Source organism: Lissotriton helveticus, chromosome 1_1 (assembly GCF_964261635.1).
Source record: "Lissotriton helveticus chromosome 1_1, aLisHel1.1, whole genome shotgun sequence".
Classification (NCBI taxonomy): Eukaryota; Metazoa; Chordata; class Amphibia; order Caudata; family Salamandridae; genus Lissotriton; species Lissotriton helveticus.
In genome coordinates, this window is record NC_136057.1 from 1,414,372,892 (window position 1) to 1,414,396,673 (window position 23,782).

At 46.1% G+C, this 23,782-nt stretch overlaps 1 protein-coding gene across 6 annotated transcripts in view; it reads right to left on the minus strand.

Moving 5' to 3' along the window:
- Nucleotides 1-23,782, minus strand: part of CARM1 (coactivator associated arginine methyltransferase 1) — a 395,773-nt gene that overhangs the window by 242,293 nt on the left and 129,698 nt on the right. For all 6 annotated transcript variants that reach the window (XR_013609861.1, XR_013609860.1, XM_078685050.1 and 3 more), the window contains exons 4-6: nt 17,413-17,517; nt 14,228-14,338; nt 13,024-13,201 (exon numbers count right to left, since the gene is read on the minus strand). Coding sequence is in view for 4 of the 6 variants with exons in the window: in XM_078685050.1 (XP_078541176.1) it covers nt 13,024-13,201; nt 14,228-14,338; nt 17,413-17,517 (394 nt within the window). In the remaining 2 variants the exon portion in view is untranslated. The remainder of the gene's footprint in view (nt 1-13,023; nt 13,202-14,227; nt 14,339-17,412; nt 17,518-23,782) is intronic.

The following is a 23,782-nucleotide window of genomic DNA, read 5'->3' on the forward strand; positions in this document are numbered from 1 at the left end:
CATTTGCCCTCGAGATCTTGCTGTAACGGTCTCATCCTCAATCTGGCATTGGGTATGAGAAAAATGCACGAGGCCATCGTCCCCAACAGAGAAGCCACCTGTCTTTCTGCTGGCTGATGAGCCTGAAGAATGATGGTGCCTTTGTCTCTCATTGATGACAATCTCTCCTCCGAAGAAAACACTTTACTGAGGAGTGATTGGGTCGGTTGAAGAATCAACATGTCCATGTTGATATGCAGGCCTAAGCGCTCAAGGAGATCCAGGCAGATGTGAAGGTGTTCCTGCACCATTTGAGGAGATGATCCCTTCAACAACCAGTCGTCCAGGTATGGATATACAAGCAGGCCTTGGCGATGTAATGCTGCCGCTACAACTGCCATGCATTTGGTGAATACCCTCGGAGCTGATTTTAGGCCGAAGGTTAAGACCTTGAACTGGTAATGTTTTGTTCCCACCATGAATCGCAAGAACTTGCGATGTCGTGTTGTGATTGGGATGTGAAAGTGTGCATCTTGGAGGTCCACTGAACACATCCAATCACCTTTCCTCAGATGTGGGAATATTGGGTGGAGCGCCAACATTCGAAATGTTTCCATTTTGATGAATTTGTTCAGAGAACGTAGATCCAGAATTGGTCTGAACTTGTTTGGTTGGTCTTTTTTCTGAAAAAGGAAGTATCATGAGTAAACTCCCTTTCCTCTCTGTGCAGGAGGGACATCTTCTATTGCTAGAGGAGGGGGGGGGGTGTGGTGGTGGTGGGTGTGGGTGTGGGTGTGGGTGTGGGTGTGGGTGTGGGTGTGGGTGTGGGTGTGGGTGTGGGTGTGGGTGTGGGTGTGGGTGTGGGTGTGGGTGTGTGTGTGTGTGTGTGTGTGTGTGTGTGTGTACACACACACATATATGTTTTCACATATATGTGATGAGTTTGCGGGGTCCCACTCCTAGCCGGGGATATTCATGTGCTTATGACTATTGATGAGGGTCTCCTGGCAAAGAACATGTTATTGTTAATTAGCAACTTTCTTACTTTATGATGGCACCCACAGTAACGCTTTAGCACTTGTCCTTTGTTGATGTCTTCTTATTTGAGACATATTGTAGCACTTTGAATCAGGTGAACAAAGCCTCAAGGCTGAAACATTTTACGTTGTGCCAGGTATGCAGCCAATAAATGCACGTTTTGACACTAAGCAAGCGCATTACTATGTGGTGGATTTAGAGTTGCTTTCCCCATATTGCCTCTCTGGCTGCTAGCGCGACACCTTCATAGGGCTGCAGGTAATAGTGAATCACTATGCAATGTGAGTTACACAAAGTAAGATACATTTGTATTGCAGCTAAAAAGTCCTTCCTTTCTCATAGCCTGAACCTAAACACCCAGTGTATTTGTCATTGTTACTGTAGTAAACGCGGCACTCGCGCTTTACCTTTAACATGGTAAGAGTAAAGCGCGGGTGCTGCGATTGTAGCAAAAGTAAAGAAGGAAAATGCTACTTATCAGTATGCATCTGTTCTTGGCATGTAGGGCTGCAGAACCACACACTATTGCATAGATCACCATCTGGTGGTGGGCCCGGTTGATTACACTTTGTTGTTGTCTTGAAAGAGTCTCTTTTCCAGGACTCCTCCTGTAGACCGTAGTCGCATGGGCATCGACTTCATCTTCAGATTGTTTTCGCCATTGGGCAAATGAAAAAGTTGTTCGAGTACAGAGAAGAATGTCATGTGTTGTGTATCTAATTAAGATATTACTGGAACAGATATAGGTAGCCGGGGAGGTGGGTGGGCGAATGTGGTTATGCAGCCCTACATGCCAAGAACAGATGCATACTGCTAAGTAGCATTTTCCGTTCGAGGCATATGGGCTGCAGACCACACACTATTGCATCAATTGCACACCAGTTTTCTCGCTTAGCAGCGACCACCTGTATCTGTTGCAGTAGTTTGAAATAATGTTTTGAGTACAGCCTGGCCCACACTAGCTTGTTGTTTTGCCTGCACATCTACACATTAGTGTTTGGTAAATGTGTGCGGTGTAGACCATGTAGCTGCTTTACAAATATATTCTTCTAAGGGTATATTTCCTAGGAATGCCATAGATGCCCCTAATGTACAGGTAGAATGAGCCCTAAGGGCAATGGATAGAGTGCGTTTTGCTTATTGGTAACCGATTTGAATGCACTTAACAATCCACCTTGCAATGCCTGATTTTGAAATAGGGCTGCCTTTGTGTGGAGGAGAAAAATACACAAACAGTTGTTTTGTTTTACTAAACTGTTTTGTCCCATCAATGTAGTATAGGAGCGCTCTTTTTACATCTAATGTGTGTAGAGCTCTTTCTGCAACTGTTTGTGGTTGACAAATGAATACTGGCAACTCAATAGATTGGGTGAGGTGGAACGGTGAAATGACTTTTGGCAGGAATTTCGGGTTTGTTTTAAGAATCACTTAGTTGTGATGGAGTTGTATAAATGGTTCTTGAACTGTTAATGCTTGGATCTCACTTACTCTGAGTGAGGCAATAGCAACTAAAAAAGCAACATTCCATGTAAGGAACTGTAACTTACACTTATGTAATGGTTCAAATGGAGGACCCATAAGTCTAGTGAGAATAAAATTTAAATTCCATACCGGAAGAGGGTGGTATTCTGGGAGGAATTCTTCTCTTGAGTCCTTCCATAAACGCTTTGATGGCAGGTACTCTTCTAAACAATGACAAATGTCTGTTTTGAAGATATGCTGCTATAGCAGCAAGATGTAACCTGATTGATGAATATGCTAAATTACATCTTTGTAGATGGAGCAGGTAGCATATGATGTTTTGTATGGAAACATCTAATGAGTTAGTTGTTATTTGTGCAATACACAACAAACCTTTTCTACTTGGCGGTGGGGCGTCTCGCTTCTTTTATGACATTCATGCAATCAGGTGAAAGATTGAGGTATCCAAATTCTAAGACCTCAGGAGCCAAATCGCTAGATTGAGCTGCAATGGGTCTGGTGCATGATCTCTCCATGGTTCTTTATCAGTAGATGTGGAGAGAGTTTTAATTTTTGGTTGGTACTACTGAGAGTTCTAGTAGTGTGGTGTACCACTGTTGTCTTGCCCACGTTGGTGCTATGAGAATCAATGTGAGGGAATGCTGCTGTAGGTTGCGTACCACTAACGGAATTAGTGGGAGAGGTAGAAAAGCGTACGCAAATTTGTTTGACCAACTCATCCATACAGCAATGCCTTTGGACAATGGGTGCGAGTATCTGGCGGCGAAGCTTGGGCATTTTGAGTTGCGGTGTGTGGCAAACATATCTATGTCTGATTGACCCACCTTGTGAAAGAACGGTTGAAGAACTTGAGGATGAAGTTCCCACTCGTGTATCTGTTGTCTTTGACGACTTAACAGATCTGCAACTTGATTGTGAACACCTGGTAGATGTTCTGCTAATAGAAAGATTTTTTGAGGAATGGTCCACCTCCATATGCTCTGCACCAGCCGGGAGAGCTGTAAGGAATGTGTTCCTCCTTGTTTTTGGATGTAATACATGGCGGTCATATTGTCTGTACAGACTAGTGCAGCCTTGCGTGACAGGTAATGTTGAAAAGATTTTAGAGCTAGAAAAATTGCCAACAACTCCAGATTTATGTGGAGTAACTTTTGTTGCGGTGTCCATGTACCCTGTATTCTTCTGAATGCGCTCCCCATCCTGTGAGAGAGGAGTCTGTGGTTAGCACCACTTGTGAACAGGCTCTATGAACGGCCGGCCCTTGAAATGGTTTTTGGTGTTCCACCACTGCAGAGAGCGATATGTTCGGTCGTCTACCACCACCAGATCGGTTATTTGTTGTTGAGCCTGATTCCACTGACTTGCCAAGCATTCTTGTATGGGGCGCATTTGTAGTCTTGCGTATGGTACTCTGAAAATGCAAGATGCCATCATTCCTATTAATTGCATGGACACTTGAGCAGGTAGTGAGTTTTGAGGCTGGAATATTGGCTTTAGAGCTTGCATACTTTGTATCCTTGTTAGATTGGGGTATGCAATTGCTTTTGAGGTATCTATTGTGGCACCTAGATACTGTTGAGATAGGGATGGTTGGACTTCTTTTGATTTACTGTGAATCCTAGCTTGTGCAACAGGCAGATGGTCTGATGCGTGTGCTGTACACATTGGTGGTATGACTTGGATTTTATTAACCAGTCGTCTAGGTATGGGAAGACATGAATGTTGTCCCTTCTTAAGTGTGCTGCTACTACTGCTAGATACTTTGTGAACACTCAAGGTGCTGTAGTTACTCCAAATGGAGTACTTTGAATTGGTAATGTTGACATTCTAGTACAAATCGTAGGTACTTTCTGTGAGATTGATGGATAGGAATGTGGAAATAGGCATCCTTGAGATCTAATATGGCTAGGAAGTCTCCTTGTTTTAACGGCGGTAGAACCTGTTGTAATGTGACCATATGGAAATGGTCGGATTGTATGTACAGGTTTAGGGGCCTTAGATCTAGTATAGGTCTGAGGGACCCATTCTTTTTGGGTATGAGAAAGTATATGGAGTAAACTCCTGTGTTTTGATGGTGTTTTGGGACTGGTTCTATTGCATTCTTTTGCAGTAGAGATGCAACCTCTTGTCTTAGAAGTGTGAGATGTTCTTATGACATGGGACGTTGTTGGAGGAGTGGAAGTGAGCTCCAGGCAATAACCTGACTGAACTATTTATCTCACCCATCCGTCTGTGGTGATGGAGTTCCGGACAGGTAGGAACTGTTGTAATCTCCCCCCCGACATGAGTGGAATGGTCTGGGGGGATGGAAGGGAAGTCACTGTTTGGGGGTAGAGGCATTGCTGTTGTTACCCCTGCCCGTATTGTTGTTACCTCTATATCCTCTATAATACCCTCTACTGGGCGAGGTTTGGGTGGGCGCTTTATAAGAGGAGGTGGTGTCAGTTTAGAAACCCTTAGAGGCACCCCTATAGGAGGAGCAACGAAATGACGCTATATGGGTCTGAGTTTGTAAGGCTCCCATAGATTTTGCCGTATCCGTGTCTTTTTTCATTTTCTCTAGTGCATTATTGTAGGAGAGTAGGGTCTGCAATCCTATGATCACCCAGATTTTTTTGCTTTTTGCTGCACTGGTTTACGACTTTCCCTGGCTGTGGGCCTGCTAATCAGACCCACAGCCTAGCTGTTCTCTCTATCCAAATTGTACTCAGGTACTGCATTGGCACTGGGCCCTCTCCAAGTCCCTGTACCCAGGGCTGAGGTGTACCCAGAAGTCTCCCAGGGGCTGAAGCATGTATTATGCCACCCCTGGGCTGACTAACTAAACTGACACAACTGGCTGCACGACAGCTGGGGCAAGGTGGTGTACTCACCCTTTGCTTTAGATATAGTATACCTATATCTAACCCTAAAATGGACACACAGATCTCCTATCAGTCACTCCTATGGCAGGCCTTAACAATCCTGAAGGCAGAGTGCTTGGAATCGTGTGAGATGGTGCTCTGGCATGAGCTGAGCCTGTCTGCGGCTTTCGGGATCCATCCCTTAGCCGTTTCCATGATATCGCATACCATATACTCTTAAGTGCATTATAATCCTCGCGGTTATATGCCAACTCTGGTATCGCTTTATCAAACCATGTCGAGTAAGGTGTCATACGAATTGGAATACTAACCCCTCGCCAATTCTGGCGACGGGGTTAGCATTCCACCCTTCTAGAGGGACACGACATGTATGTAACCCCTAACCCCGGTTAAAGTCAGACAGAGCCTTAGCATCCACAAAATGGATGCTGCCACCGAGACACAAGTCTGCCCTCCTGCTGCTGGGAGTCCTCCCAGAGCAGGAGATAAGGACAAAGGGTTTCCTGCCAGGGGCGGTGCCAGCACCGTCCCAGACAGGGTTTTGTGTATTGTAGGTAGGCAGGGCTTTAGAGGAAGGTGACTGCACGTGGCACCCCGGTGCTCACTGTGCATAGGCTGGCTGGAACCAGTTCCAGGGTCACTCCAGACCCTGTGCTGGGGAAAAGCCCGCCAAGGAAGTGGGTGTAACCACCCCCCTCCTAGTCCCACCCCTAGGGCAGGACTTAGTCGCGTGCCAGCCCCTTTTTACAGGATAAAGGTAGGAACTGGCCCCCTTCCAAATCAGATCATCTTTGAATCCTGAAACTACTTTCCACGAAAGGAACTCAAGACTTCTTCCTAAGATTTCTCCCTTGTGACTAAGGAGTAGTCACCCTGCATCCGCAGGCACCATCTTAAGAACACTGCGGTCTGCTGCAAGTCTCTCCTCCGGATCAAGACTGCCCAGCTCGACGAGAACCGGCTTCCCTGGCACCTCTGACCTCTACCTACATCATCAGTCACGCTGAGATTCGTGGGTGTGACGAGACCTCGAGGGACCGGCCATCTTCAAGACTGCACGACTTCTGCACAGCAAGCCCGCCGAGTAATTTCCTGGTGAGTGCTTTGGGGTCCGAGAAGCCCCGACCCTGAGCAGCCCCAGCACCGAAGTGCAGCCTCCCAGCATCTCCACGATCTGCGTGGGGCCCTTCTGCTTTTTGCTGCTCACCGCGTTGTTTGGCTACTAGCCCGCTGGCTTGTGGCCTTCTGAACGACGCCCGACGACATCACTGCTGCTAGTCTGGTTGCTCCAGACTGGCCCTTGCTTCCCTCCATCGGAGAAGTACCCTGGACCCTCCTGGTCCGGCTAAGACGCCATTTTAGGTCCACCGCGTGGGCCTTGCATTTGCCAAGACTTGTTGCCCAATCCTGGGTCCAGCGACGTCGACAGCAAGAACCTTCGTGGGACAGCTCGCACCTCCATCCTGGTCGCAGACAACGCCTCCTGGTCCGAGAGACTGCAGAGCCCAGCAGCGCCCACTCACCTGACTGCGGTGACTTCGCCCGGTGCCATCCTGGTGCCCACTTAATCACTGGCTAGTGATTCAAGAACTTGGTCCCCTCTGCTTTCAGGTTTTCTTCTTCCTTGATCCAGGCTTGGATCCATCGAACTTTTCTTCACTGGTCGCCTGCCAGCAACTTCCTTCTCCAGGCTCCTGGTCCGGCAACGAGATTCCCGACGTCTTTTCAGACCTATGCAGCTGCAGCCCCTGGGCTAGGTAACTTCGGCACTTCGGTGTCCCAGCATAGACTCACTATCCTAGGGTCAGGATCCACTGTCGTTTTCTCCCTACCAGGTCGGGTTCGCCCGTGAACACTAACTTTGCCTTTACTAGCTTCCATAGACTTTGTCCCGTATCCCGCGTGAGAGTGCACACTCTGCACCCGAGTCCCCTAGGCCTCCTAGAAGTAATCTAACGATTCTGTAGTCAAGTCCTAGCGATTCCAAAGCCTATTAGTACTGTACTTACCTGCTAGTAATTTCGCATTCCACTTTTAGAGTATATGGTTTTTCGTGCCCCTCGGGCATTTGTATATACTGTGCTAACTTAAGTATTTTCGTAAGAGTTTTGTTGTGTGCCTAGCACCCTGTCCTCATAAAGAGTACAGGGTTGTTGTGATTCTAATAAATACACTGTTTATTTTCATAACACTTGTGTGGTGTCCTTTCACTGGGTGTTCAAGGGGTAATGTGATGGTAAAACAGCTGGCTTAACACGCCCTCTAGAGTCTTAGCCTTAGACTGCTCGAATCCATGCTACTAGGATAGCTGGTCTATAAGGTTGACTTACAACCAATCATCAATAAGGGTTGTTTGGACTGATATATAGTGATCACTAGAATAGTGAACACTGCACATCAGGCCAACTTCTCACAATTATCCACTGTTGGGCCAAAGAGATGTTGCTGGTCAAAGGGTTGATTTAAGATACTGACCTGTACTTCTGGCTTGAACCCAGAGATGCGTAGCCGTGCATATCTACGCAACAGTACTCCCGTATTTATTGCTCTAGAGGCTGTGTCTGCAGTGTCTAATGCACAGCGGATTGAGGTATTTGTAATAACCTTGCCTCCTTGCATTAAATCAGAAGCTGTGGTCTTATATTGCTCTGGCAAATATTGCATGAGTGATTCTAACTCATCATAATGAGCTTGATCATATCTCACTAACAAAGCTTGAGGGTTAGCAATTCTCCAAACATTAGCAGCTTGTGAAATGGTGCGTTTCCCTGAAGCATCTAAAAGCTTGGACTCTTTATCAGGGGGTGGGGCATCCCCTGTTGTCTGTGAGGTCGCTCTTTTTCTCGCATTTGATACCACCAAAGAGTCTAATGGCTGGGTCAGTTGGAGTCACTGTATACTTTTTCTAGTCTGGGGTTAATTACCCTGGCTCTGACGGGGTCTTTGGTTACCTCTGGTGCATGCCTCACCACTCCACAAATTTTTGGTAATGTGGGCGTGGTTTTATGTGATGACAGTAGTGTATCCATAAGGAAGTCTTCTTCCACTGGATCTGTATGTACGTCCACCCCATGAAAATTGGCTGCTCTATGAATGAGCTGTGTAAAGCCAATAGTGTCACCCGGGGGAGAAGGTCTAGAAGGGTATGCATCATCTTGTGGCAGATCTGGTGCATCTGGCACATTATAATCCTCCCAGGGATCATCTGATGGACCAGGAATATTGTCTGGGTCGTCTGTGTCTTCTACATGATGCTCACTTTCTACCCCCTGAGAGTAATTATCATCATCATCATCCTGCGGTATAAGGCTATGTGTGCTGGATGGGGAGTGTACAGGAGAAATATCTGTAGGTATCTCTATCAATGGTGTAGGAATTCTTATGGGGGAAGTTTAAGCATGTTTTTTTAGAGGTACTGTAGGTGGTTTGGGAGAGTCCATGTTCCTCTTTTTAGGCACTGTAATGACATGTCCAGTCTTAATACGAAGAGTCTTTTGCGTTGGGTCTGGACGGAAAAGCTCTTCTGCTGAAAAATTCTTTTTCTGTGCCGATTTATCCTGTTTGGGACCGAAATGCTTAGGTTTTACAGTGTCTGTCTTTGGAACGGATTTTGGCTTCAGTTCCGAAGACTTGGTATCATGTTTCTTTCTCGGATCTGAGCTTTTGGGATCCGGAATGGTTGTTCCCGAAGAGTGTTTGGAATCATCGACCTTCGGAAGCAGAGTGTGTTTCGGTATCGAAGCAGGCTTCAGTTCGGTTTTTTACGGAACCGGAGTGGTCTTCGGTTCAGTAGACTTAGAAACGTCTTTCAGTGCTGAGCTTGGTTTCGCCTCGACCGGTTTCTGTACAGATGGCTGCCTTGGTGCCGGGGTTAATTTTGGTTTGAGGACCTTTTGCTTGTCGTGACAGACTGACTTAAGCCCAAGTCGACTGGAGGCTTCTTTGGAATATTCGTTGCAGAGCCAGAAGGCGGGGACTCAGAAGATTTTAGTCGGTGTGCACCTGGACCCGAAGGTGGAGGTGGAATCGAAGCCTGTCCCGGTATGGGGGGGTTAACAGGGTCGACACTTGTACTCACGACCTGTTGACCAGCTGGAAGAAGATAGTCGTCTTCCGATTGATCCTCGGCTCCGGAAGCTGAATACTCTGCTTCGGAAACGATGTCGTCCTGCTGCTGTTCTTCGGACTACCTCGGTTGGAGCCTTGTCTATGATGAGGTCTGGTGTCGAAGATGACTGCGCCATGACTCTTCGAGCTCGATGGCCCCTGATGGTTTTCTTGGACCGGAATGAAGCACAGGCCTCACAGTCTCGACTCTCGTGCTATGGAGACAAGCACAGATTGCAAACCTCATGAAGATCAGTGTGAGGGAATTTGTGTCCACACTGAGGGCACTTCTTGAAGGGTGGTCTTTCATGAGCCAAAGGCTCAATGGCGCAGTTGGGCCCGACGGACATGATGAACGCTGGAATCGAGAAGCGCAAGCCTTTCTTTGACGCGGGTAACCAGAATTACTGTCTAAGACGATACCGATGGTGTGATGAAGGACTGGAAGCCGAAAAGAAATCGGTAACGTGACCGAACGATAAACACATCCGAGCCCGATGGCAGAAAAAAACAATCTGAAGATGGAATCGATGCCCATGTGCACTACGGTCTACAGGAGGAGTCATCCAACAGACAAAGACTCTTCCAAGACAACAACAAAGTGTAATCATCCGGGCCCACCACCAGATGGTGATCAATGCAATAGTGTGTGGTCTCCTGTCCATATGCCTCGAACATAGATGTTTTTATTAATTTCTTTACTTTTGCTACAATCGCGGCACCCACGCTTTACCTTTAACATGGTTAAAGTAAAGCGCTGGTGAAGCAATTGTAGCAAAAGTAAACAAATAGAGCCCGCGCGCGCTCGGGAGACAAAGTGAATGGGGTGGGGGGGAAGAGCCGTGCTCATTTTCAAGCACACACTCTTGCTTGTGGCACCATCCGCCTTGCGAACAGCAGCCAATTAGCATGCACGGAGCTGCTCGCTCCCGCACGGTGGATGCTGCCACAAGCACGAGTGTGTGCTTCGGAAAAGAGCAGAATGACAGCTAAAGGTCCTCCTATGTAGCGCATGCGCGCTGCGTAGGCGAGAGCTAAAAATTCAGCAGCAAGCAATCAGCACACAAAGATGATCAATTAATACAAACGAGTTATAATATCCATCTCAAACGTAGACTAGCGTTCCATAGCGATAATGAAAATTCTCAGAGTTCTACTGCGCGTCTAACTGTAGTAGAACAGACTTCACAACTCTTCAATGCCAGATTAGAGCAGCACTGATGAAACTTTAAATAGTCCAAAACATCTGTTGTTGAGTTTATGATAGTCACAGCTTCCAACATCAATAAACAAGCACTGGCATAGCCAATAGGTCTCGCCTTTGGGACCCAAGTGTTTTGTTATCCGGCACAATATCCTTGGTGCAACTACATCAACTGTTGCATGGCTAAACACTTATAAGGTCCCAAAGGCGAGACTTATTGGCTATGCCAATGCCTGTTTGCTTTACAGTGACAGTACTGCTACTAGTTCTGAGTCTCCATACTTACCTCTTGACAGGTTTCTTTTTGATGAAGCCCATTGCCCCTTACTTTATGGAGTCGCAATATTCACAGGAGAACCTTGCACTGACAGTAGCACAGGGTATGCTGCACCAGATCAATGCCCTTATCTACAGGGGACGCATAGAATATATAAGCCAGCTGTTGCTGGCTTAAAACTAGAGCGCTTTGGCATTGCCTACCTAAGCAGCAGAAAGTGACCAGAGTGAGAAACAGCAGAAATATATAAAAGTAAAAACTAGAATATCTAAAGTACACGCTGCAGAGAAAGTGGCTGAACTAGAGTTTTGGTCCTCGCTGTTGGACCGTAAAGAGGCGCATGTGAAACTGTGCACGAGCAAATGAGAAAGAAGTGCCCACCCATGATATTTGCACTTCTTATAGCCGGTGCGCAGTTCTAATCACTTCACCCGCGATCCGTTTCTAGGGACGCCACTAGATGGCATGATACCTCCAGGTTGCGAAAGAAGACTCCTGGATGAAGGCATAATATATACCTTTGTTAGGCTCGCCACGTAATTTTTATTCCTCAAAAAGGTTCACCCTTACCAGCTATTCTGACATAATGTACTGACACACATATATTATATTAGCTCCTGGCAAGACCACGGTCTCTACGAAAACCTGCAATGTATTTAGTACTGTCCAAACACGACTTTTAGGGCAAATCTACCTTGTTCGACTTTCTGTAATTTAGGTGTGCATGTCTGTGTCGGAAACACCAAATGAAATAGAGTGCATTTTCGGATTTTACAAAAATACAAGCACATTTGCCATTCAGCTTTTGCAGCACTGGATAGTTGTATGGTCACGTCACCGGTAGAAAAAAAAAAGCAAACAATGTGCTTGTACCAAAAAATCCGTCTGTCGGGAGAAAACATAAGTTTGTGCTGAAAGGGTTAACATGTTTTAGTCAAACATACTCCAGATGGGATGTCATCCAAGCCTAGGTTCCAGGCGGGAATTGAAGTGGTTAATTCCTCAGTCGGTACCATTCATCCCCGTGACTCAGAACCGCAAAAATATGGGACATCGACGCGACAAGAAAGTTTGTGATAAACCTGTCCCTCAACATGCCAGTGGGACTGGGGCAGATTCAATCACTTCATTAAGGCCTGCTCTTGTTTGGGGCTTCGTCTTTGGATTCTTGCTTGCCGCCAATATTATGCCATTCACAACCCCATGTTAGTTTTGCTTTTAGGACGTCTGTGTAAGAAGGCTGCAAACCTGTAGTTGCCCATTTTAAAAATCGAACATCCTCTACTGCCACTCACCCGTCTTTATGCTCAATGTTACTTTACCCTAACAAGCACTGTAATACAAGTGCGGCCCGCAAGTTGATGAGGAATGCAGTGTAGCGACGGCAAAATTGAAAGTAAAAAAAACAAGCACGCGCCTCGCGCTGCAAGTTAAAAAAGAAAAGAAAAGGGGGGGCACGTCTGGCGAGTGGTGTGCGATTTGAGCACACCATGACGAGAGAGGAACGCCAGATGGAGCCTCTGCTCGTCATTGTGCACGTAACCGCACGCTCTATGCCAAGCCCACTCACTAAATGTCTCGCCAGAGCAGCACATGCGCTGGCTCAGGAGAGACCTAAAAATCACCTAGAGGTAGAGTTTACATCATGGCCATTGTCTCAACAACGCAAGCTCTGCTTCACTGCAAATGCTTCTATGTCTTCCAAAAAAGCCCTAGCAATCAAAAGACCATATTTCACAGGACTGTAATGAGATGGGGTGGGGTTTCACCACCCCTAATCTACACCTACTATGCTGAAAAGTAGCGCTGTATTACGGAATCCATAATTCATCAATGCTGCCTATTCCATTTTCCAACTCAAAGCTGTGGCAGCTAATGCAGAGCAGCTTGATCTGGGACATGTGTGAAGGAGAGCCACACCGGAAATATTCTTGTGACCATTACTAGAACCCACTGAGCAGTATGGGTTGTGAACCTAGAGAATCTTGAAAAACAGCAGTCACATCCAGCTCAAGTCTACTTTTTTTTTTTAACATTAAAAGGTAATCCTAAAAAGAAGAGACAAGCCTTACCATTGGGCTTCAAGAACTTCTTAGCATGCAGGTAGCTCTCCAGCATACGTTCATTGAACAACATGTAGCCCATGGGCTCCGAAATGATGATGTCCACCTGCTCTGGGAGCGAGACCTCTTCCACTTTCCCTGGGATGACCAGAATCCGGTCAGTGAGATTATTACTCTTTACTAAAAGCTGGGAAAACAAGCCATAATCAGTTTAATCAGGGAGCAGACTGAAATAAGATTCAGACATGTCACCTACCATATTAAAACCATGACCCTCTTATATTAAACGTGGGTCAGGGTCCTATTGTTGCCTTTTCTACCTCAGTTCTTGGTCCACAAGCTTCAACCCCACTTCTCGATTTCCTTATTATAATACCCCATCCAGTGTCCTCAATCTATGGATATCTTCCCAGTGCCGATTCTTAATACATAAACTAACCCCCTTGATCTGAATCTTCTTTATTGCACTACATCCGTGTTCTTGTATCTGTAACCCTCAATATTCCACCAACGTCCGTGGATTTAAATTCCTTTATAGTCTATCCCATATTGTTTGTTTCAAACGCCTGTCTCTTCCATCATCTTCCATTCTCTTCTGCACTGGTGGTAAGGGAGATGCTCAGTACCTCTACTCACTCCCCTTATTGTTGAGCTATCAATCTTTCGACATACCCAATTACTTCACAATGGAAATCATTTGTTTGCCAACTCCCTGCTGGAGTGTGAAATGTCGCATACACATGGTATAATCACTGCATGTTCGCCTGCTCCCCTGTAAATACCCCTTCCATCTCTACTACCCCAGTGTAGAAAGACCTATACCATGATCGTTCTTGCACTTTTGCATGCACTTCTCCCTTCAAAATGTTTTTCCTCAGTTAAAGCAACAGGTCCTAGAAGGAAAGCTTACTCCTATCTGCATTCTGTTGCCATGTACTGTTAGCTCTCCGCACAGTACAGCAACATATCCCCAGGAAGATTTTCATATTTGCATGTTCTGTACTAACCCCCATTCCATAATGAACTGCACAATCAAAGGAATGTGTGATTACCTTTAGAAGTTTCTTCCCTCATCCCGCCACCCACTGTCTCAACTGTACAGTCACTTTCCCCCATGAACAGTCCGCTTTAGCTCTGCAGGTCCTCCCCTCAATACCCTAATGTATGCCTCCTCTACTCTAGAGCAACATGTTCCATAGAAAGGCATGGTTACCTCTGCGTGTTGTGCCATGGAACTGGCCTCCACTGCATAGATTTTCCTGGCACCGGCCTGTGCTGCAAAAAAGGACAGGATTCCGGAGCCACATCCAACATCTAATACAACCTAAGAAGAAAAGTGATACCAAGAAAATGATGTGGGACCCAAAAGAGTAGAATCCACTAGGAATAGAACTAGCAGGCTACCAATTACTGATTACAGATCTCGGTTATGCAGGCTCTTCCCAGCCTTCTTTACCTCAAATCCACAAACTTGTATCCCCAAACACACCCAACCAAAGAAAGGCAGAATAGCGCCTTCAGCTGAACCACAATGACTCTCTCATTCTCGACTACACAAACCCCACACCGAAGTGCATAACCTATAACCCTGCAACAATTCTCTATTACCAACCTATACTAAAAATCAGATGAGGCTAAGCACAACTGCACATCTCTCACAGTGTCTGGCAAATAGCAATTCATGAAAATCCACCAAACAGAGTAAAATAAAGCCATACAATACACCCACACAGCACATGCTACCAATGACACCAAAGACAATGAACCAGATACCTAGCCCACATCCTCATGCTACAAGATAAACTAGCTTAAAAGCAAAATGCCTTCTCTTCTGTGCTGCAGTATACAATTTCTGCAAAAAGCCTGAAATCACATAGCATAACTCTCATACCAAGCAGCTCCCCATGAATACATTACGTACAAAGAATTGACAATGCAGTTGCCAGACTGCTTCTCAACAGCACACACACGATTTGTGGACATTTCACTGCGGGCAAACACAGATATACTCTCTATGCCGGTTTTTGTCCTGTGAAGATTGCCTTTTCAAAACAGGTTCTGCCCTCAATGTGCCCTTGCTGCCCACCGGTATTTTCCCATCTCCAACTGCAGCACTGTTTAATTAGGTGCTGCAGTGCAGGAACCAAAATGCCAATCGAAAATTTACAAATATTTGGAACATAGCCTGCATACCCAGACTCTTATCACACAAGGTATCATATCCCTACAACCGACTTAATTTGAGAAGAAAAAAAAAACACAAACATGTAAGTGTGTGGTCTCACTTAGAGAGCCAGCTGGTGCTGTCAAATGCAAGGTAGCCGCACATCAAGGATGACTGGTCTGGATTCTACTTCAGACATCTTTCTCACATCACCCTACAACCTCCTGTCTTTATCTCCCACATTTTTTTCATCTCTGCTTGTGTCCTTTGTCATGCTTTTCCTCTGTTTCTTGTCCTACCTTTTCTATTTTCTCTCTCTTGCCCATGTCCAAAGTCTGAGGATGAAAATTAAGACCTAGTCCACTAAAATGAATGTAGTTGCAGCCCACCTGCATCTACAATCCCAAACTAAGCACAGCCTACTGTAGCTTACTTTGGCTCTCAGGGTCACCTTCATAAGACTATGTATTGCTTACTGAGTCACCCTCCTGCAACAGAAACCAAACAAGACTAAAGCATTCAAGATTAGCCCTCCTTTTTGTCTGTCCATCATTCAAATGGTTGTGAACAGGCAGTACTTTTTCATGCTTGTAGGCAAAACTTTGGAGCTTGCCAGCTCGAATAAGATGAATCACCTGGGTTTCAGAGGACACTAAAACCAGACTGTTCCCACCCATGTTGTCAAAAGATAGAGATTACAACCTATAAGTTGGAAAGTAGGTACACACGGATACAACTGCTCTCACACTTTAACACCTCAAGGTTATGCAAAGAGAAGCATGTTTGAAGTAAGCCTTTCAAACGCAAACCTCTCATTCAACCTTACCCACATACGACTAATTACATCCAACATCCTTCCAACCATACTCTCCCAAATATTACCAACAAAGCAGATCTAGGTTTAGAGAACTTCACTGCCTTGCTGGAGTTATGAAGCGCTGCTGAAACAATGAAATGTAGTACAAACCAATGACAGACTCTCCAACTTCACCTACATTAGACTACATTGTCCAACAGCGGTTTACATCTGCTCCAAACATTAACAATCACCACCAGACTAGCACACGGCATAGGCATGCAGAAACTCCCCATTTGGGCCTCACCAAACCCCTACCACCTTTTTTGGACTATTACACCCCGCCGCCCCCTCCCCAAATGGCAGGTTGCACACCAATCATGCACTATAGCAGTGCTTCTCAAACCTTTCAGAACCTAGACCCGATTTTTAGAACTACAAACTTTTGCAAGCCTCCGAGCTTTAGTGGACATGAGGCGAGTGATTATTTAATGTAACTAAAGCATCAAGTGATAGCGCACTGTGATTTACTGACGGCATAGTCTCCACTGAAATGTCCACAAAATGTGCAGACATACTGTTTAGTAATTAAACTACATTGCACACAAATGATAACACGCGGAAATCTGGTTTCTATGATATGCAGCATTTGTGAATCAGCCAAACAAAGTGTCTTGATTTATTTTGATCCTATTAAAATCTTTGTTTCCATCACACTTGAAATTTACCAACAATTTACTTCACTTTTGCTTTCCTAACTGCTGAAGGTGTATAGTTCATTAAAAGGTATTTACATTTTGCTGCGTCACAAAAAAATGATCTCACAGCCTTTCATTTCACAATCCCTGTACCTCAGCAAGATTGTGATAATTCACTTCACTTTCTGTAACTGCAAAGTAAGAGGAGTTTGTAAACACCAATCACCCTTTTAAAAAACATGAGCAGCACTTTATCAGAAGACAGTCTGCCACTTGACCTCTGTCTTTGGAGCACAGCAAATGTGACAAGATAAATTCAAAGGCACCTTTAATTATTGCATAGACTTTTGCGACCCACCAAAAATAGGGTTGCAATCCACCAGTGGGTCGCAAACTACTTTGTGAAACACTGGTTTATAGAAATACCACAAAAAAATAATTGTATAAGCACACTTCAGCAAAAGAATAAGTTCAAGATCTTTATCAATAAATGGTGAATGCTCCCTTTTATCAAACAGATCAGCATGATTCGAATTTTCCCCACAGCAGAATTTTCATCACCCAAAATTCCCAAGAGGAATGACATCTCACAGCTTTGCTTCTTACAAAACTCCACCTCAAAGTGATTTAAGCACAAAAATGATCTTATCAGATGCCCACATGTTTTCAGTAACACATATGCTGCTACTAATTCAGATTACATCCTCTCAGGGCCCTAATCACTCACACAGCCCCCATACCTTATCTTTAAAATCTGTGTGGTTCTGCAGGATGGCCCTCTGGTACGTGCCTGTCCGTACATAGTCCTGCATCATGTTCTGTTGCTGCGATAAATACCCATAGAACTGTACAGAGAAAAAATTACATTGTGCATAAAGACAAAGCATGCATCAGCTGGAAGGTGAATCTAAAAGTAAAAGCCGTTTTATCTGGCCATTTTCACGACAAGGTTGACATCCCAAAATGAACCATTCCTTTCCATCCCACATACAGATTCGGTCCATTTCCTAGTTTTACAGCAAAATTGGTCGGATTAACAGTGTCCCTTCAGGTAAGGAAATGTGTCTTCAAACGCAAGTTACATCTGTCTGGGAAACGTGGAACAAGCAGCCGCCAAACCTACCACTTGTTAGTTTTCTTGGCATATTCGCCAGATCAGCTACGTTCTCGTTATATTCAACTCATATTCAACTCATGAGCCTCTATTGTCTGAAACAGGTGTTTTATCCAAGCAAAACTATTTTTACAGGTACGGATGATCTGAAAACCTCAACTGAAAGTACTTGCATGCCATCAGGTCATCTGCGGAATTTGTCACAAAAGGGCCAGTGTGGAAGCAGTTCCCCATTTCATTAACATTATTATACAGGCTGTCACATCTTTAACCCTACAACCTCAAGGACGAGAGGCTGACACGCAGCAAATTTCTATGGAAGCAGGAAGCAAGTAAAATAAAATCGAATTTACGTGGATGAAAAACTTAACATAGCCTTTAATATTGAAACAAATAAGGTCAGTCGCCAGAAGACATTGAAATTCAGTAAACGTTTGCACAACTATCCCAAGATAGCAGTGTTACCCGCTTTTTAGAAGGCAGCTTTTTTTAATGAATGGATCAAGTTTGTGAAGTCAGTCACGTCCCCTGTCTGTACAAAACATTCTGAGGTATGGTCAATGCCTGCAAAACCTGCTTTTTTTCCTTGCAATTAGAAATCATCCACTTTGCAGGTGTTCACTCCTAAACTATATGCCGATGTATGTTACTTATCATTACTTTAACCTATTATGAAGTTATTACTTCACACTAACAATGATTTTTTACCTCAGTCCTTCCCAAACTTTGAAACTTAATGTTGCCCATCTAAATCCTTGTAACAAACGTTCATACTTTAAATTTAAGTTAATGAACGTGTGGCAATTGTTCATTATACTTAGTTTGTTTAATTATATCAAATATTAGGACGCCACACTTTAAACCTTCATTAACAGTACTGGTTATTTCTTGGTTTACATTTAATTATTAAACTGCAGTAAATTCAATTATATTAAATGAACTGATGGGAACACCTCACCTTGCCTTTGTTACATTTTCTAACTTCTTGTTTCTTTTAAATTATCTCATGAACTTCATTAACCGTTTCTCACTTTTAAACAACATTAATTAGAAATACATATTATGAAGAGCTAATAGTGACTCACAGAGGTATCCTGGTGCTTAAAACTGCAAAAAACAAAGGCCTGAAATCTAGTCCCCTATGATGAAACTGCCAAGTCCCGAAAGAACAGAAGGGCAAAAAGATTGGCATAGCTGCATCTTAAGGAGTGAGAGACAAGTTACTTACCTTCGGTAAGGCCTTATCTGATAGAGGCTATCTAGCTGCAGATTCCTTACCTTAGAATAGATATTTAAGCAACACCTCCCTGGAGGTGGGTCTGCAAAACAATTCCATAACAAAAAGTCCTTCAGGACTGAACAGGCAAAGTGCTTATACCGATGGACCTGACTGTCCAGGCAGTAGTTTTTTGTGTGACCGTGAACAAGGAAGTACATGTTGCTGCCTGGCAGATGTCCAGGATTCCGTATGCTAACGCAGTGGTCGCAGCCTTGGCTCTGATTAAATGAGCAAGCAAACCCTCAGGGGGTTGCTTCTTGGCCAGTGCAAAGGTGATTCTAATGCAGAGCACAATCCATCGAGAGATGGTCTGTTTCTGCACAGCCTTTCCCTTCTTTGCTCCGAAATAACCCACAAAGAGTTGGTAGTCCAGCCGGAACTCTTTTGTGCAGTCAAGGTAGAACGATAACGCTCTTTTTTAGTCCAGTCGGTTAAGTCGCTCCTCTTCCTTGGAGGGAAATGGCAGAGCGTAAAAAGTAGGCAGAGTGATGGACTGGCCATCATGAAAAAAGGGAGTTATGACTTTCGGCAGAAAGTAAGCTCTAGCTCATAGAACCAGCTTGCCTGGGTAGATTTTCAGGTATGGAGGCTTGGATGAAAACGCCTAAAGATCACTTATCAGGGCAGATTTTATTGCCACCAGGAAGGCTGTTCTGATGGTAGTAAGGAGCCTGCAAGGACAGCTGTGCAAGGGTTCAAAGGGAGCGCACATTAAGAACGTCAGGACAAGATTGAGGGCCCACTGTGGGATGATTATGGGAGGAGGCGGAAACATATGTAAGCCTTTCAAGTACCTATGTACAATAGGGGATTTGAAGAGAGATGGCTGGTCAGAAAACTAAAGAAAGGCTGAGATAATGGAAAGATAATCCTTTAAGGTACCTAGAGCAAAGCCCTACTGGGCAAGGGAAAGAAAAAAGATAAGAACCTGAGAAAATGCATTAGAAAAGGGGAGGTCAACCTGCTTTTGAGCACACCATGATACAAAGTCCCCCAACCGCAGGCATTACTGTTTCGTTGGAGGGACGCCGGGCTGCCATAATAATATAGCAGACTTCGGGCAGAACGTTGAAGGAAGTCCACAGTTGCCGCTCAATCTCCATGCAGGAAGGTGGAGTGTTGATAGGTTTGGGCGGAGAATCTTCCCCTGCTTCTACAACAGAAGATCCTCCCAAAGGAACAGACTGATCGGAGGAGCGATGGTCCTGCTCAACAGCTCAGGATACCAAACTCTCCAAGCCCAGTCCGGAGCCACAAGGATTATGTATGCCCGGTTGCTCCTGATCTTGCGAACTATGTGTAGGAGTAGTCTGGGCAGAAAAGCATACAGTGGGCCTGAGAGCCACTCAAGACGAAAAGAGTCTACGAGCGAGAGCCATGTTGGAAACTTCAGCACCAGAACTGCTGACCATGCGCGTTCTCAACAGTGGCAAACAGATTTAATCAAGGCTCCACTCACTACTGAAGGAGACCTTGCACCACCTTCAGATGGAGACACATTTGTGAAACCCTAGTCAACTGCGACTGAGTTCAAACCCCCCCCCCCCCCCCCCCCCCTAGCGTTCAAAAAGCTAGCTAGATGTTGAAACATCAGTGAAATGTCCCAACGTTGCAAGGCAGTGGTGTTGTCCATGAACACCTGCACTAGCCATCCCTTGATGAAGGGTAGGAAGGCCTTTAATACCAGCAGATCTCCCGGAGCTCAGGCAGGGTCGTGTGGAGTCCGGATTCTGCCGGAGACCAGAGGCATCTGATATTCACTTCGCACAGATGGCTGCCCCAACCCAGGAGTGACGCATTTGTCAATACTATCTTATCTGGTTGGGGATAGGAGAGGGGTCTCCTGCTGACCCATTCGCTTTTTATTAACCGCCACGGCAGATCTTCGAGAGCTGGACCATGTTTGAGAGATTTCCCTGATGCAGCACCCACTGGAACTTCAAGTCCCACTGCAGAGCATGCATATGCCAGTGGGTATGTGAGACAAGCAGGGTGCAGGAGGTCATGAGGCCCAGCAGCCTCAGTCTTTCTCACCAAGGATAGAGGATGAAACATTTGTATCATATCCCGAATATCCTGGAAACTCGGAATAGGTGCGTAACTGCACCATGTCCAGAACACCACAGATGAAGGGGCGCGTTGAGGGGGAGTTAGGTGTGCTTTTGGCACAGTGAAAGTGAACCCCAGCCAATGCAGTAGGTCCAACGTATTCTGGAGGTGGAAGACAACAGCCTGGGGCAAGCCGGCCTTTAACAGCCCGTCTTCAAGATAGGGGGATGACTGTTACCCTTGATCTCTGCAGATGAGCTGCAACCACCACCATCACCTTGGTAAACACAAGAGGCACTGGTGAGGCCAAAAGGGAGCACTCTACACTGAAAGCGCTCATGGCCCACCATGAACCAAATGTAATGCATGTGGGCAGGCAGGACGGCAATGTGGAAATATGTGTCCTGCAAGACCAATGCTACCATCCAGTCTACCGGGTCCAGGGCTGACCAGTGTTGAGCGAGCGTGAGCATTTTGAACTTCTTCTTGAGGAAGAAATTGAGAGGGCGCAGGTCTAGGATAGGATGAAGGCCTCCATCCTTCTTGTGCAACAGAAAGTAAAGGGAATAGCAACCACAACCTCCTTCTAGCGTCAGCACTCGCTCTATGGCCCCATTGGCCAAGAGAGCCATCACTTCCTGATGGAGCATAGAAAGATGGTCCTCTATCAGTCTGTCGCAAGAAAGTGGCATGGGAGGAGTGGTAGTCTTCCAGGCAATCTGCAGAACCGATTTGTCCCACATGATAAACCACCAGTGGTGCCCACCCATTAGGTGCCTATGATTAGGGGGGGGTGGGGAGGCTATATGGGCTAGGAGGCTGCGGATACCGCGGTGGTGGACTGGCCAGACCGTTGGCTACCTGACCCACGTGGTCTGTAGGTACCACGTCCTCTGCCACACAAAGGCTACGAAGCTTCCGCTCAGTGGTTGCCTAGCGGGTACAAATGGGGTTGGAAGCCCCTTCTGTGGCCACGAATGGCAGAACGGGGGTGACGTGGGCCATCAACAGTCCCAAAGACCTGGCTGTAGCTGTGCTGTCTGTAAAACACTCCAGTACTGAATCTACCTGGCCAAAGATATGGGAGCCCTCTTAGGGCTTGCCCCTAAGCGATGCCTTAACATGCCCAGAAAATCCAGTTGTGGCGCTGTAAGGCCACTTTGAAAGTGCTCTGCCCAGTTTATCAGTGGTGTCCAATCAACATCGGGTCATGAACTTCGCTGCGCCTTTTCTGTCAGCAACTATCCTGGGATAGTACGGCCCGGACTTCCTCCGAGACTGTTGAAAGCACCTGCGCATCCGTATCCCACAGAGCATGAGAATAGCAGCCGCTTGAACTGCCGATCCAGTGGTGCAGTTGGAAATGTGCCTGGATTTACGTGGAAGCTGAGGTATGGACCACCAAGCTCCCCAGGGAAGGGTGTTGGGGTCACCTGGGGTGGGGCAGTGGCAGGCAATAGTACTGTTTACAGAAGCCGAGACTTGGACCAGGTCCCAAGCAGGACGTTAGTAAGAGCTTCATTAAATGGAAGAAGTGGGTCAGAAAACACTCCCGGTTGAAGCACTTCTGTCAATAAGTTCTTCTTGACTGCCACCAAGAATAAGCTACTGTCCAAGACGTCTGCCGCCCTCCTCCCGACCATAGCAAATGAGGCACCCTCCAGCCACGGTAGGGTAAGAAACCATGCCAGTATCTAAGGAGGTATTCAGTCTGCTGGCATCTGCCACATTCTAACACCTGTCCATGTTAGGGCCTTAATGCTGGGATTCTATAGGGGTCCAGCAACCACTCCCACTTCTCCCAGAGTCCTAGACCATAAGAATAGGGCTCAGGCCTGGAAGGCATTGCTGCAGCCAGCACCAGAGTCCGTACTGAGCGACACCCATACGGTATGTGTCTGAGTCGGATCAGAATGGGGACGACGCTGGCGGAAGCATCAGCATCGAGGAAGGTCAAGGTGGCACGACCGGCGCAGGCCTGGATCCATCTGTGGTTCCAAGTGGACCAAGCGGACCCGCTAGAGCTGCCAGTCTGAATCTAGCAGGGGCCCCCACCCAAAGCCATGGGGCCAAAGGCACATCAGAGGGAAAGGCACAACAGAGGGAAAGGCACAACAGAGGGAAAGGCACAACAGAGGGAAAGGCACAACAGAGGGAAAGGCACAACAGAGGGAAAGGCACAACAGAGGGAAAGGCACAACAGAGGGAAAGGCACAACAGAGGGAAAGGCACAACAGAGGGAAAGGCACAACAGAGGGAAAGGCACAACAGAGGGAAAGGCCCACTCAGATATGAGGTCCATAGCCTCCTAAATTTCTCTCAATTGGGCGGAGGTAGCTCCAGCTACTGGAAACTAGGGGAAGCGCTGAGACAGCCCAGGCTCAACCGCAGAGCCAGACCTAGAATGTAAACGCTTCTTCCTCTCATCAGCCGGCGGACGAGGCGAAGTCGAAGACTTCGACTTTTTCTTTCTTGACTTATTCGAGTGACCTGACGACTTAGACTATGACTGGGATCTCAGACTCAATGACTGCTCCCAAGACCTTCCTATCCACCGGAATCTGATTGTCGCGGCATCACATTGAGCTGCCAGGAGCTTGAGGGACCGCTCCCTCAAGGACTTAAGAGTTCAAAGCGCGGCAATCGAACTACACCTTCAGATCATGGT